The sequence below is a fragment of the Pagrus pagrus genome, assembly GCF_965226575.1.
Source record: "Pagrus pagrus genome assembly, chromosome: 16".
In the NCBI taxonomy this organism is placed as follows: domain Eukaryota; kingdom Metazoa; phylum Chordata; class Actinopteri; order Spariformes; family Sparidae; genus Pagrus; species Pagrus pagrus.
The window spans coordinates 6,301,523-6,316,785 of NC_140200.1; the positions used below are offsets into that span (position 1 = coordinate 6,301,523).

Sequence of the window (15,263 nt, forward strand, 5' to 3'; positions counted from 1 at the left end):
ATAATCTGCCTTCAGCGTGTTCTGGGTCTACCCAAGGGTCTCCTACCAGTTTCATATGCATGAACCACCTAAACTGGCTCCTTGCGATGCAAAGAAACAACGGTTTTACTTCAAGCTACCTTTCGGCTGAGACTAAAGGAAAACTCATCTCGGCCGCTTTCTGCAATCTCATTCTTTCAATCACTACCCAAAGCTTGCAGCCATAGGTGAGGGTTGGAACGATCGACTGGTAAATCCAAAGCTTTGCCCGCCAGCTCAGCTCCCTCTTCATCACAAAGGTCTGGTAGAATGCCAGCATTACTCCTGAGGCTGCCCCAAATGACCTGTCCATCTCAAGCTCCATTTTTATCCTCATTCATGAGCAAGGCCATCAGACACTTGAGCTCCTCCAATCAAGCAACTCATTCCCAACTCAGAGGAAGCCATTTGTCCATCCATTCTTTCTCTGCTAATCAGGGTCCGGTCACAGTGGCACAGGCCAGGCAGGGTAATTTAGAAGCCCCTCTCTCGAGCACATTTTCCAGCTCTTCCCGGGGGATCTCGAGGCGTTCCTAGGCCAGATGCGATATGTAATCCCTCCAGCCAGTTCTGGGTCTGCCCTGGGGTCTCCTCCCAGTTGGTTGTGCCTGGATGGCACCCAGGAGGCATCCTATCAGATGCCCGAACCCCCTAATTTGGCTCCATCCCACATGAAGGAGCAGCAGCTCTATTCCGAGCTCCGTCTGGATGTTCCTCACCCATTTCAGGGTCATCCAATTGGAAAAAGGGATGGAGCACCTTGGTGAAACTGGGCCTCACCTCTGAAACCAGACTTGGGTGGGGAGGTCACAAGCGAAGGTCTGGTGGCCGGGCCTTGTTCCATGGGACTTGGCCGCACACAGCCTGGCAAAACAACATGGAGTTACGACTCTGTGGGCTAAGGGCAACGGGACTGGTTGCAATTTGTGCCGGGTGGCAGGCCGAGGTGAGGACCTGAGCATCCTCACACCTGGCATCGCATACTGTTTCCAAGTGATCGATACACATGTCTTCTCTAATGGAACTAAAGGAATGGGACTTGTACTATTTATGTGCTTGTTATTGGTCTTCAAACCCAGGCATTAGTGAGGAAGATGTGCAGCAACGGGATCTGGTGAAAATCAAGATAAATCAATTCCTGCTTGTTCATTAACTTCATGTAACCACTCAATCTGAGGCTGCAACCACTATTCACAGGGACGACTGGTTTAAAGGGCAGCCTAGACCTCGGCCTGTCTTGTTCACCCACCTCATACATCCTAGAAATCTTTTATTAGACCAACATTGAGAGGTGTGTCCAAATATAGAATAGAGAAGAGCTCCAGTCACAGACCCATTTCTCTACCGTGACGAACACTGTCCATCTACGGCAGATAAATCTAAAAAAATCTGTCAAAACAGCATCTTCGGATCATTTACTAAAATCACAGAACAAATGGCAAATGACAAACAAATCCTCAGTTGTATCACCTCCTACTCTCCATGATCACTTTCATTGTTCGGCACACACTTTAGTTGTCGTCATTGATATTTTTTCTGATTTTGTTGTCAGACAGCTCAATGCGTGTAAAGCGAAGCAGTAATTTTCCCATGGCTCATAAATGCTACCTGTTAACCATCAGTAATTTGGGCACTGTAGCATTGACGACATCGATCAAATCACTGATTCATGCATGAGACAATCTTCAGATAGCATAAATATAAACCCAGGTTTGCTGCTCTTGTGTGATCTGCGGTGCTGGCATTCAAAATTCCAGCATCCCTCCTGTGATTACAGCAGGGAGGTGAGCTGTACGCCTCTATGGGATCCATGGCCCATAGTTTTTGGGGTAGAGAGAGACTTTTTCAAATGTTTTATTGCTTGTGTGGACACGTTCTCACCTCCCAGGGAGCAGTCAGACGAGGAGGGAGGCAGAGACAGAGGGGGTCCACTTGGCAGACCTCCAGTTCTCACTGTATACTTGTTAAGGCTGATCAGGTGAGACAGATAAGATTTTCTTGGTTGTCCGGCACAGAGGCCTTGAAAGTGGCAGGACTTTAGCTCCGTGTTGGCTTGTCGGCCTCTGAAGTGAAAATTCTATTTGCTTTAATCCGCCGCTTCAGGGGCAGAGTGCACAATTCCCACCTTGTAGCTGAGAGGGATTCAGCGCCGTGCTTAAGGGCACTTCAGCAGGGCTACAGTTTACCACAATGAAGTTCTGCCCACAAATTGCACTTTTGTTCTTCAATAACTGCTCAAAAAAAAGACTACAAAAGTTAAACAAAGGGGGAAGACAAAGACTGAAATTGGTGTTACTTGATACACAAACGGATGAATGTTGTATAATTTAAGAGTAATACAGCGAACAAATAATAGAGAGAGTTGCTATGTGGAGATGTAAGGCATGAACAGGCTCTAGACAAAGAGAATACATTTTGAAGAAACGCTTTCAGAGTTGATAATTGGATGTTTTTGATGCTCGAATAAAAGATTTGTCGTCTGCAGCTATTATTGAACTCTGAAGTGAGAACGAGCGGGTCAGATTGTGTGAGAATCGCACATTTCTCAAGTGTTTTTTTATACGCCATTTCAAGTTTGACAGGTGGGGGCGACAGCAAAAGTAAAAGAAATGTAATTTAAAGTTCCTTGAAGTAATGCCTCTTCTACTTTACTGATCCTCCTCAAAGGCCATCTTAAGCACTTTGATAATTGGAGAATTAGTTCAGTACTTAATAAATCCTTTTACAAATAAAACTCAGAACTCTTTAATCCTCCCGCAGTAGTTTCCCACTTTTTAATGTTTTTGCAATGAATTCTCAAAACAACAGGGTTTTAATATCTGCTAGTTAAAGTGAAAGCAAAACAAGCACATCCTGTACCGCCTGCAGTTAATGCCTTTTAATGAATCAGTGAAGATTTAAGGCTTATTATTGTACAGCTATCCAGGAGTATACCTCTAACAAACCTTCTGTCTCTTCCTCGAGTCCTCGTGAAGTTGACAGCAATAACTGATCACTTTACGCGTTCTTGATTACATATTGCACTGTATTGACAAACTATTTGCTGCTGTATCCACCTCCGAGGGACGTGCCGTGGCTCGTAATAGCAAAAAAGTTTGCCGATCTCATAGAAAGCTGCAGTTCTGCCGTTGTCACTATTTTTGTCTCGTCAAGTTAAAAAAGTGCTGATGAAAACTTTTCACATAGCGTGTGTAATATTATGCATTTGTAATGGTGGTGTCATTCCACATCTCAGGATTAAGATCACTATGGATTAGACGTTGTACAAGAGTCAGTTAAGCCACATGATTGGTGAAAAACATAATTGTTAGCGACACAGACTCTTTTCTTGCTGAAGACTTTTCCGTGCTGAATCAGGCAAAAGCCATTACACCTTACTGATCCCTTTATTAAATCAATACAGCTCACCAAGAAGGAGCTGCATATAAAGAGAAACAGACGAGATGGAGAGGGATTTCAAAAATTTAAACTCACAGTTGAGATGTGGAGTGTGAAAAAAAGCAGCCGCAGATCAATCCATGAAAGACGTCCCTACGGGCCTGGTCACACCAAAATGTGGAGAGACAATCGGCTAGCAGTTAGCTAGGCCGCTACTGGGCCAATAAGTTCACACAGTGTATTTAGGAGGTGGTGCACATTGAATCCAGTCTCATTACTGTCTGTGAACCGTCTCATTTTGGTGGAGCAGTTTTAACGTCAGCTGAGGAGTATCGCAGCTAACGAGCTACGCTAGCTTCCTCCACTGTGGACCCTTCAGTTCCCTCAAAAGATCAGCACCTTCAAGACGACTCACAACAGAACCAATCACAATGTTATATTTATCCAAAATCCATGTTTGATGTTTTAATCTATTAACAATACAATTGTGAACATTAAGTTTGAGACCTTATTCACCTGTTGGGCCACAGACTACAGAAAACCGACAGCTTAAGAGATGTAGGGTTTCCTTTTTCAGAGATCCTTTATTGATTTGTTTGGGAAGAGGGTTTACTCTGGACAGATTTGAGGACCCAAACACTCAGTCCACGAATAGTAGTATGTGTTTATCTTTATTTTACGTCACGCAAAACATGTACGTAGATCTATTTTGCCCACACGAGTGAATCTGTTGACTGATGAATGATGAATGTTGGTGTGACCAGACCAAAATCATTTTTATATTTACTCAAGCAGAGCACATGCGAGGCTTTCAAGTATGCACACTGTCAAATGACAAAATGATCAAAGACGTTCTATTGCTGTCGATTATGTGATGCATCACCATCGCACCTACAAATGTCGCCTCTCTCATGTGCTGTCGAGATGACAGCTCCTTATAATGTTACACCACGCGACATCACCATCATTAAATAATCATCAAATAGAGACCCTCCTAAAATTGCAAACTGCGCGCACATACACACACACACACACACACACACACACACAGCCGCTGCATAGCCATGAAGAACTGAACAGTTTAGACTGTACCAGAAAATTGCCTGGATATAAAGCTATCACGCTCCATCCTTTTTGTCACACTTCCACTCCCAACCTCCTCAGACGAAGCCTCTGCTACCCAAACCTTTCTTGCTTCTTCTTCTTTGTGCCTCCTTCATAAAGCAGGGAGGATATTGAAGTAGGACTGAACCGAGTTTTTAAGTAAAAGGTTTGTTTTTTTTAATGCAGTATCCTGCACTCAATAACTTAAAACACTGCACGTGAACTGATATGGTGACAGCAGGGTAGGTGTTAACAGCGGGAACAACACCAACCTAATTAAACACAAACAGATAAACGCACACGCGCGCAAATTAACTCCCACGTCACACTTGGGGTTATTATGAACCACTTTATGTAGATTAAATTAAACTAAATTAAATTAAATTAGACTAAACTTGAGCAACAACAAGTATTTACAAGGTGCTGAGAAAGTACACGTGAACTTGGAAGAAGTTTTAACTGAACTTTTACAGTCGCCCCCATGTTGTATTCCCATTTCCCTTTTTTTTTCTTTAAACGATAACCTCAGAGTTACTAGCATAGAAACTTGAGACTATCCTGAATGATGTGACGATCATTTACGACCATCAGGTTGAATCTTTCTGAGAAATCATCTTTCGTCTACCCATTTGGCATGCTGCCTCTGCTTTTGCTTTTTTCTTAACATTCTCACAAACTCCTCCACCGTCGCCATGTTTGTTGTGGTCGGTAGCTCTCGACTCCGAGCTACCCTCTGGTAAATGTTTTGCTCCACATCAGTTGTGGGTACATTGTTTGAGATGAACATATTTGGTAGTAAATTAGCCTAAAGGAGACCTATATGACCATATGTTTTGTTTTGTTAAAGGTCCACACCAACCGGAGCTCCTTTCTCCCACAGAAAACACTGCTCCTGAAGTGCCTGAAAAGCACAATCTTCTTTGTCACACATTTGCATTATTTATGCACGGCTGATGTGAAGCTCAACGGAAGCTGAAAACATGACAGAGCCAGCTGAAGACAAGGTGAGCGGTGCAGGCTCGGGCATGTGTGAGCTGACCAATCACAGCAGACCGGGTATTCTTAAAGAGGACATCCTGCACTGGACAGAATGAGAAAAACTGTGGTTTTTTTAAGCATTACAGCAAGTAAATCTCTCCTAGCAGTGAAACAAAATACAATTATGAATCTGAAAATTTGCACAATACGTCCTCTTTAATATATTGCATGAATGCAAATATTCAGAAAATCAGCTTTCTAATTGTCTAATTAGGAAGGAAAAGCATCCAACCGGATTGTTAGAGCTCAAGGACACACAATTCGAACAACTTTTGCTTGTTTACAAGAAAAGTCTACAGGGTACCTTTAAGCTAATTAACATTATTTCCACACAAACCCACAGAACTGTATTTCACTCTCAACTTGTTAGGTACAACCTCTTCGGAGAGAAACTTGAGAAAAGCAAGAGTAAATAAATAATGACTAATAAGAACGGTTGGGAGATGAACCGTCCTGTGTTCGCTAACAATTCAGACTCCGGTTACATAATAACTGCATCGCGTTCGCACAAGGCGCCTTGTTAAATGCCGAACAGTTGTAACGCCAACTACTTCATCAGAGGAGGAGCTTTCTTGTCTGAGGTCTTTGCAGTGTGTCAGACTGAGGGCAGATAATGGAGACACCCTGCACTTTGTGGTGTCAATGGTCTACTGCTGGGAGGCTCCATAATAAGTCCCACTGTGTATTTTCCTCTGTACATCTGGCTGTGGGGCTCGAGGATGCTTTTTTTTTTTCATGTGCTCAGGAAATGTGAGGAAAAAACACAAACACAATATGGTAATGTGTTCACTTAACCTTCGTACAGTTGAGAGGAGCTTCCAGTTGGTGCATAACATTTTATCTAACTCATCCGCTCTCTGTTTGTGAGCATGCAGTTTACAAGAGAGAAAAATGCAGGGAAAGACAATGTGCTCTTTGACATCTGCACATCAATGTTTTTATTTCTGTCTCTGATTGAAGTCAGCGAACGACCCTGAGCCTTTTCTCTTCCCGTTTCTTTATTCATGACGTGAACTGCACTCCTATGCTCTGCAGAGTGATCCCCCCTAAGCTATATGTACCCATGTCACGTTGCATTTCGGCAGCTACATGTTTATCACAGCAATCCAGGTTAATTCTAGTGGACTCGGGGGCGTGTGGCTGTCAGTCCATTAGGTCTTGCAGGACACTGGTCGAACTCAACACCCTACTCTGCCTGTCCAATCCCCCTAAATCCTCTGGAGTACCTTGTGCTATTGGCCATGCCGGTTGAGAGCGAAAAAACACTGTGGCTAATGCTGTAGCACTGTAGCACCTAATATCCCTGGGTGATTTATTATTATCTAACGATGAATTTTAGAGTCGGGAATTGAGGCCAAGGTCAGTGGATCAAATGGGATTTGCGGTTAGTAAAATGTCAGTCTGATCCAGGCGTCGAGCCCAGCATGTGATGATACAAGTGTACAAACACCCCGGGGATACAGGCGAGCTCGCCCTCCCTCTTTATCTCCCTCTTTATCAACACAAACACAATACAGGTGTCCGAGCTCATCACCCTGATACGGGCTCTTATTGGAAACATTTAGATCGCGCATGTTTCTCCCTGACCCCCGAAGAACTGTACCTCGGCTGCCTTAAAATCTATTCATAAACTAAAAAACGTTCATCTGTATCTGTCTCTTTGCAGAGTCGAGCGTCCTTGATGTTTTATGCCGGCGCCACTCAATTACGAATATCACCAAATGGTAAAACCAGAAATGAAGCGTAAATGGACCAGACGTATTCAGTGGGTTATATTTTAAACATTTTGTGGAGCTGCAACAGTTATTCAATGTCAATTGAGAAAAAAAGCTTGCCGGATGTTTTGATTATTAGTTTAGTCATTTTTCAAGCAAAGACGTCAAACGTGTGCTGGTTCCTGGGTCTTAAATGTGAGGATTTGCTGCTTTTCTTTGCCATTTATGGTTGTGAATGAACAGTCTTTGAGTTTTTGACCATTTTTTTTGGACAAAAGAAGCATTTTGAAGACGTCACTTTGGAATCAGGAACGATTCATTGATTCATTGTGAAAATAATTGGCAAATTAATTGATAATCAAAAATGATTGTTTGTTGCAGCCCTGAATAATTTTTTCTTTTTCAGCTGTTGGTAATGAACATTTATAAACACACACAAATGAAGTCAAACTGTGCACTTTTGTCTGGAAATGTGAATATTATCATGGTATAAAATGGTTTTGCCCTTTTGGAGATGGCTCGCCCGTCCAGTCAGGGTTAAACCAACGATTTAGTCCTTAAGAGACACATTTTCAAGAAAGCACTTGTCTATTTTTATTCTGTCACACGTGAAAACCCTGACTTGTGAAGGGTACCCAAACTGTACATCCAGCTCGGTAAGTACTGCACGTGTGGTCGTAGAGATGGGAAGGAAGCGAGACGGCTCACTTGTTACATCATCAGCTCCGGAAAAAAACGACGTGTTTGATCACATCACATCAGAATGTGATGACTACAAGTTTTAATGTCTTCTGGATGCTTTAAAATGAGCTATATGATGTGATTATACGGGGACTTAGCTGCATAATCATTATACATATTTTGTCATATATCAGATTTATGCATGCCTGACCACTAAAACTCACACCGGATAAAAAATCCACTTAGACATGCTAACATCAAGCTTTTGTCTTCAATGTTAATGTGCGTCATTAGCATTTACGCCCACATCAGTTGACTCTGCAATGGTCGCGGCTATTGATCAGCTCCATCTCCAATCGGCACCCAAGTGGACACTGAATTGACATGAATTAATTAAACTCATCTCCTGGCAATGTAAAAAGGTCACCCGTGTGTAAAAAACCTGCATATACTAATGCTAATTTTGGTAAAAAAAGTGGTCCAGTCCAGAGCTACACACTGTACTCTATAGAAACTGGTAATTCACAGCTGATCCTAAAAGAAGAAGAAAAATCCATTCTGGTCAAGCCTGATGTTTCTTGTATTTTCCCTCTTACCTCATACTCCACGTACTCCTCCTCCTCGACCTCGTAGGACACAGTTTGGATCTTGACGTGTTCGCCCTCTTCCAGCAGCTTCGCCTGGGGGTCCTCTGTGCCGGGCGTGTCCGCCCCTGCTGTGTTGGACACCTCCTTCGCCTTCTTCTCCGTGAAGGTGGTCTCACAGCACTCGCTTTTGTATTCCTTAGCCTTGATGCTGCCGCTGTCCTCCTTGTACAGGATGAAGTTGGGTCTGTAGAAGGCCTCCACCGCCAGATGCAGCGAGGTGGCGTCCAGAAGCTGCTGTGATTTCACTTTCCCGTTGGTATTGTAACTACCTCCGCTCACTACGTTGCCGTTGTTCACCTTTCCTCCTCCTCCACCTCCACCTCCTCCGCCTCCCTCACCTCCACCTCCACCTCCAGCAAAGTAGTTAATGATGTTCTCCTGGTACTGGTTATTGGGGAAGTCGCCCCCGTAACCGTTGACCATGTGCTTACTGTTTTTGTCCAACAATGGGTTCTGCAGCTCACTGAGATTCTCCATAGCAACAGGGGGTCACAAGGTGAGCAGGTGGAGTCTGTCAGTGCGAGGAGACGGGAATGTGAAGGGTGAAATTTAAAACAGGACGTGCTCCTCAATAGCTCGCGTCGTTGTCAGCGAAGGTGTTAACGGCACTCAGCGTTCAGCCTTCTGAGATCTGAAGAGGAAAAAGAAACGGGAACAGAGAAATGGAGAGTTTTTAGATTGAGTGTAAAAATCTGGAAGGAGAATCACATTCGACGTGAAGCGGCAGGTAACAGTTTACCAAACACTTGCTGCTCGCGTCAGATCAAAGTTTAGCCGTCGTTCGCTCAGCGGCAACAACTTTTACAGCATCCAGCTTGTCAGGAGCTGCAGCCCGCAGACGATTCAATTAACTTTCATTTGCTTCCTTAGTCCTGGCACATAAAGTAAAAGACACACACGCTACACACACCGCTGCAATATATCAAGGCTTTGCTATCTGGGATAATATAATTTCATTGTTACTGCTCTGTTGTTTGGGTCTTATTAGGTGTCATCAGCCTCACTTCCTGATATGGATTAGTTGAGCCCTCGTTCACCAGTCGAGCTGAGAGGGCTGTAGTCTTCCAGAGTTAAATGTCTTCACTATGTGGATATATACAGTATATACGAGTTAGGAGACAGGTAGAAGATGAGCATCAAAGACACAGTCGGCTTCATTAATCATCATTAATGATAACGAGTTATTTAAGACGGCCACATCTGCCACCTTTCTGTGGAGCGCCACTGGCCAGAGAGATCTGTATCTACTAAGCAACCTAATACATCATTTTAAAATTCAATCACAACTGGCTCAGTTTCATTCAGTCATGATTGCTTGTATCCTGGATGTTAAGATGTGTCTTGTGTCTTGTATTTAAAGCTGGGGTAGGAGCATTTCTGTTATATTTGTGGAAAATCTCTTAACATCCCGACAGCAGTCGATGAATCAGATGCTCTGTCAAAGAAGAGAAAACTATCTGGTAACTTCCAAATGGCTGAGCAGATGTATTCCTAGAGCTATCAGCGAGCTAGCGGCACAAGAATGGCAAATTCAGTGGTGTTTAAATTCTGAAGTATTGAGTCGTGATCCATTTTAATAATTATGTATTCGCTTGCTTAAATAACGTGGATCTTTGTGGTCATCTTCTGCTTCCATACATTTCCCCCCTTCCAAAATAAAATCAGCGCAAAACTTCTGAGGCTGTTTGAAAGAAACGCTGCGGAGGTTCGGGCCTTGAAACTGTTCTGACCTCTCACCTTTAATGTAAACCAGAGGTGCACAGTCATAGACGGTTACAACCTTTAGATCTAGCATCGATCTGACTTCAAAATACCGATGGCAACCGTACGGTGAGGCTTATATTTATTAACTCAGAGAACAGCCTGTGGCAAGGCCGAAATCGGCTGTAAAATGATGCATCTACTTTACATTTAACGATCAAAAGTACCAAAATGAAACTTTTCCCTCCCAGCTATTTGCACGCTGTAAGGCATAACCCTCTGCCCTCTCTGCCCCTCATTTGTCACTGTAACCTTTGTCTGATTAATCTGCGTTTAAAATAGAAATGCCAACAGCAGATTATTTCTCGGGGTCCCGACCTCAATCGTGCATCGCTGGCTTACCGCGCTATTTCCAAATGCTTAAAGGTATTTCCAATTGACGACAACAAGATTACGCATAATATGAAAATATCATTGTGATGATGGGATATGGATGATAGTCTGTTGGTGCACAGGTTAATAACTCGGGGATGATTTCTGTGTTTTCTTGATCCTCTGGTTAATCATGATCAGTAAACCTCCGCTGATTCATTTTTGCCATAGCTCCAGATTGTGTGCCTTACATTGATATAAAAAGAACAGACAGCCAGTGTACATGGCCGTACACAAGAGGTTCAGGGGAAGCAATGAAAAAATCAATATCTCTCCTCCTTATTTCCCGTATTACAATTTCTTAAGTTATTGGATGTTATGGGACTGTACTCTTCATCCTTGGTCCTTCATTTTCAGGGCACATGCATCTTATACACCCTCGCTCTCTTTTTATGTCGCAGTTCTTTCATTCTGTCTAAATCTCCCTTTCTGTTCCTAGTTCCTCCCCAACGTGGGTTTTTTCTTGTTTGCTATACTTCTCTTGTTTTCTGCCCCATGAATAAAATACAAGCCCCGACGCTCCCAGGCATCCTGGAGCTCAGTAAGCACCGGACAAACCAACAAAAGTTTTTTGTGGTTCCCCCCCCCCCGTTGGACCTCCTGCGTCTCAATGCGCTGACATTGTTGTTCCATGCCAGTGCACCCTTTGGGTCGCAGTACTGGCTCGAGGGGGATCGTGCACTCACGCAGCTCTTCAGTCCGTGAGTGCTTACAAATTCTCATGAAAAACTAAAGATGAGCAGGTGCTGAGGTTGCTGTCTGCGGAGGATGCTGTTGCTGCATACACTGCTGCTTTTTTGGGGGGCAGGATGGTCTCCGGCAAATACCACCCTCCTCCTGCTGGCTCCAGAGGTGATGATTTGTTGATGAGAATTAGTTGGGACCTCCTGGGTGGGAGGGTGATAAATAATCAAAAGGGATTCTGTGGACATGAACTGAATCTATTTATTGACTCCAACTGGGCGTCAAAGACAACTTTACGTAACACACCCTTGTGAGTTTTTAAAATGTCAGAAAGCATTTTTTTCAAATCAAAGGACAGATGACGTTAAAGGGGCTCCAGATAGGATTTTAACATCAATAAATCACTCCTACATTAATAGTGAAGCGCTGCTGTGATTAGCATAATCACGTGAGACAGTTTGCAAGAGGACAAGCTACTTCTGCTCATTTTTATACTACAGTTGTGGATCTGACGGTGGAAATCCTGCAGCTCCGAGAGATGAAATATGATTCATTTCATTTTCAATGAAAAAACTCGTTTTTGGGGAAAAACATTGCAGGCAGCCGTTGTATCTGCTTCCTTAATCTGTGTCAACCAGTGAGTTCATTGGCATTGATCCGTTTGGACAGAAGAGAAAACAAAATGGGCATTTTTGCCTGAGGCTCCACCATCTGCCGCTGTTAAAGACGGACGTCTTTAGCTTTGTTTGGAAGAGCAGCATCCTGTTGTGTGCTGGCCAATATCAAAATCACAGAGGCTGCTTTTTTTGACGTTGCAATATGTAAGAATTTAAGTTTAAAACATTCAAGAATGTACTTCCCCCAGCTAGCCCCAGACTTTCCCTTTTTAAAACACCAACCCAGCTAACTAATCTGGACCGCTAGCGACCCAACAGCATGAATTAGCAGCAGTTAGCACTTACTCTGGTGATATGCTGCCCCCTGTTTGTTTGGAGTTCAAGAGGTTTGCCAATCTTTGAACCTGGACGCTATATTTACATGTTGTTGTGTTTAAATGCCAGGTTGTTATTCTACGTGCTTGACTTTATAGAAACCGCTCCGTTAGTTGAAGAGTAACTTCCTTTTGTAACCAGAAACACAAGTCATGATCTGAAATTTCACAAGGCGAGTTGTTGCACTTGTTGCCTCATCTAGACAAAGTCAGGTAAATGTTCAGCCATGACCTTGGGGAAGAAAAAAAAAAAACTTGCTGTCCGTTTCCCTTGGTAAACTCCAACTCCTCTCCAACTCTGAGGATTTCACAGTGAGACTTCTTCTTGAGCGAGACATGTTGTCAGACTCTTCAAACTTCAGCCTGTCAGTTACACAAAAAAAGCACTTTTAGTGGATGTAACTTTCGCAGTTGCCCCAAAGGATTACACTGCAGCCATTGTAGAAGTGTTGCGGCTGCCAGCTGAGGTGATCTACTGGACCGATCCCAAAACATTTCATAATTTTGAATCAATGGCAATTTATAATCATCATTAAATGGTTTATAGTTAAAGGTGCAATATGTTTGAATTGGCCAGCTGTCCAATAACATTAGCTACTGTTAGCTAGTTAGCTCAGTTAGCCGAGCATCTAGCAGTGTTGGTGTAAACACTGCACCACGGGAACTTGGAGCTGCACTGGACAGGCCAGGGATAGCTGGGTTAGCATGCTAACTTCAGTGGACATCACTGCAATACAATACATAGATTAAAATTCTGTTGATACTTTTAGTTAATGTTAATAAACAATGACTGTTTATGAAAAGTTGCAACTGATGTTTATAATACTTCTGTGTAGCTCATCTATAAACAGTATTTGGCCATAATAAAGTATCAACTGGTGTTTACATACCTTTACAAATGCTTAATGCATGGTTTATGATGCATTTTATTGTTTAACAGTGAAATAACCATCAACTAATGTTAAATTAACTATAAATTGACCAATTAATTAATAGCGTTTATCATAAAGTGTTATCTATGAATCATTTACACAGGGCCCAGGTATGAAAATACTGGAATTCCCCTTTAATCAAAATATTACAGCTTCTGTGATTTCGATATTGCCCTCGGCCGCGCTGCAATATAATAGTTTTCTGAATAATTGTGCACTGTCTAGCTTCAGCAACACTTAACAGCATGTTGCTCTTCCAAACAAAGACTCGAGAGTTTCTAACGGCGGCAGATGGTGGAGCCTCCGACAGGAAAAAAAAGCCCATTTTTGTTTTTCTCTCCTGTCCAAACAGATCAATGCCAATGAACTCACTCTGGCTGAAACCGTTGAAGGCTGCAGATACAGAGGCTGTCATGCATATAGCCATAATAAGTATTCTTCTAAGTACTTCCCTGTTTCTGCCGCTGTAACACTCCCGACTCTGCACAAATGCTACAAGCTGACAGCGGATTACTTTTCGTGTCATTACTTAGGGATGCTCGGAGAAATCTTTTTGGTGTTGTCATGCTTCCAAATACTTTGCTGCTGTGTTGTTGGCGCAGAGAGAGGGGGCCGTATTTTCTTTTGCTTGATGGGAATTTAAGTGTGAATAAGCCATTTCGGTGCAGGCTGAGCAATGTAGGACACCTCCAGACTCGGAGAGGAAGAACGTTGTGGAAATAACCGCCGTCCCTGTGTGTTTATCTCTGTGCGCATGTGTTTGTGGGCGTTTGTGTTCGGTGCATGTAACGGCTGTGAGTAAATATACGTGTGTGGTAAGTGGGTGGATGTGTTTGGGAGACAAAGAGAGAGCAACAAAGAGATGGAGAGAGAGAGAAGAGAGAGGGAGATCATACTTATACGTGATTCTCTGGTTGAGTGCGTTCAGGCATGTTGGACAGGGAGGTATGAAGAGCTTGGGAGGTACGGCTGAAAGCGAATGAGGCAGAGCAAAATGCCGTTGCGAGGAAAACATTTCAGCATGACAGCGGCGGCTCGAGCGCAGGGCCCGGCGGCGTGCTGCAGTGTGGGAGAGCCCAGAGGTGTCTGACAAGGGGCTAATAGATTAGTGAACAACCTGCAAGCATCCAGATGCGTGCTGGGTAAGAGCGAGAGCGTGGCATTGCTAACATGCCAGCCACGCTGATACGTCTGTGCTCCTCAACCCCATTAGACTCCAGTCAGCACACTCTATTTCCCTGTGTCAGCCCGGTGCCAATCAACCCCAGACCTCTGACCCTGAAGCCGAGAGCGGGTATTATCAGCCAGGCCTGGAGGCCAGCGTGGCGAGATGCAGCTGAATACCAATGTGTCTTATCTGTCGGCCATGTTTACCCACCCATTTCATCCATCTCTCTCTCTCTCTCTCTCTCTCTGTCTCTCTCGCAGCTTTTCCTGGATACCACATGTGGGGATCTGCTCACCACGCTCGACAACAACAACTTCATCTCCCTGTAATCTCATTTACCAAGCAGAGGCTGGCGTATAATATGCATAATAAGGTAACGTCAGGTAGTTATTGATGATCGCTGGGCGGGATAACGCATGAGAGCTCATGGTAGAGAATGCCAACCAGCCCCCAAACTACTTCTGTCAGTGGACCTTACCCCCCCCCTGGCCCCGGCACATGAAAGTCCACGGACAGATTAAGCCACAGAAAAAAGGATGAAGTGAGTAATGGGCTTAAAACTGTGTTGACTGATCCCTTTATGAACCATTATCATCAAAGGAGACTGTGTAGAATGTCATAATCCACTTGAAATTAATCTGAATCCTACTCCTGTGTCAGCAGCCGGTGCTGATAGTCTGTCCCCTCCGTCGTCTCCACGTCTATCTGTGCAGCTGATAAAACGTTCGACTCTCAGCGAGGAGCCTTCCGCAGAGGACTCGCAGTCGCGCTCTT

At 43.7% G+C, this 15,263-nt stretch overlaps 1 protein-coding gene across 2 annotated transcripts in view; it reads right to left on the reverse strand.

Moving 5' to 3' along the window:
- Nucleotides 1-15,263, reverse strand: part of syndig1l (synapse differentiation inducing 1-like) — a 75,580-nt gene that overhangs the window by 24,615 nt on the left and 35,702 nt on the right. For both annotated transcript variants that reach the window (XM_084378418.1, XM_084378417.1), the window contains exon 2: nucleotides 8,531-9,212. In XM_084378418.1, coding sequence (XP_084234544.1) covers nucleotides 8,531-9,058 — 528 coding nt within the window. In that variant the 5' untranslated portion in view covers nucleotides 9,059-9,212. The remainder of the gene's footprint in view (nucleotides 1-8,530; nucleotides 9,213-15,263) is intronic.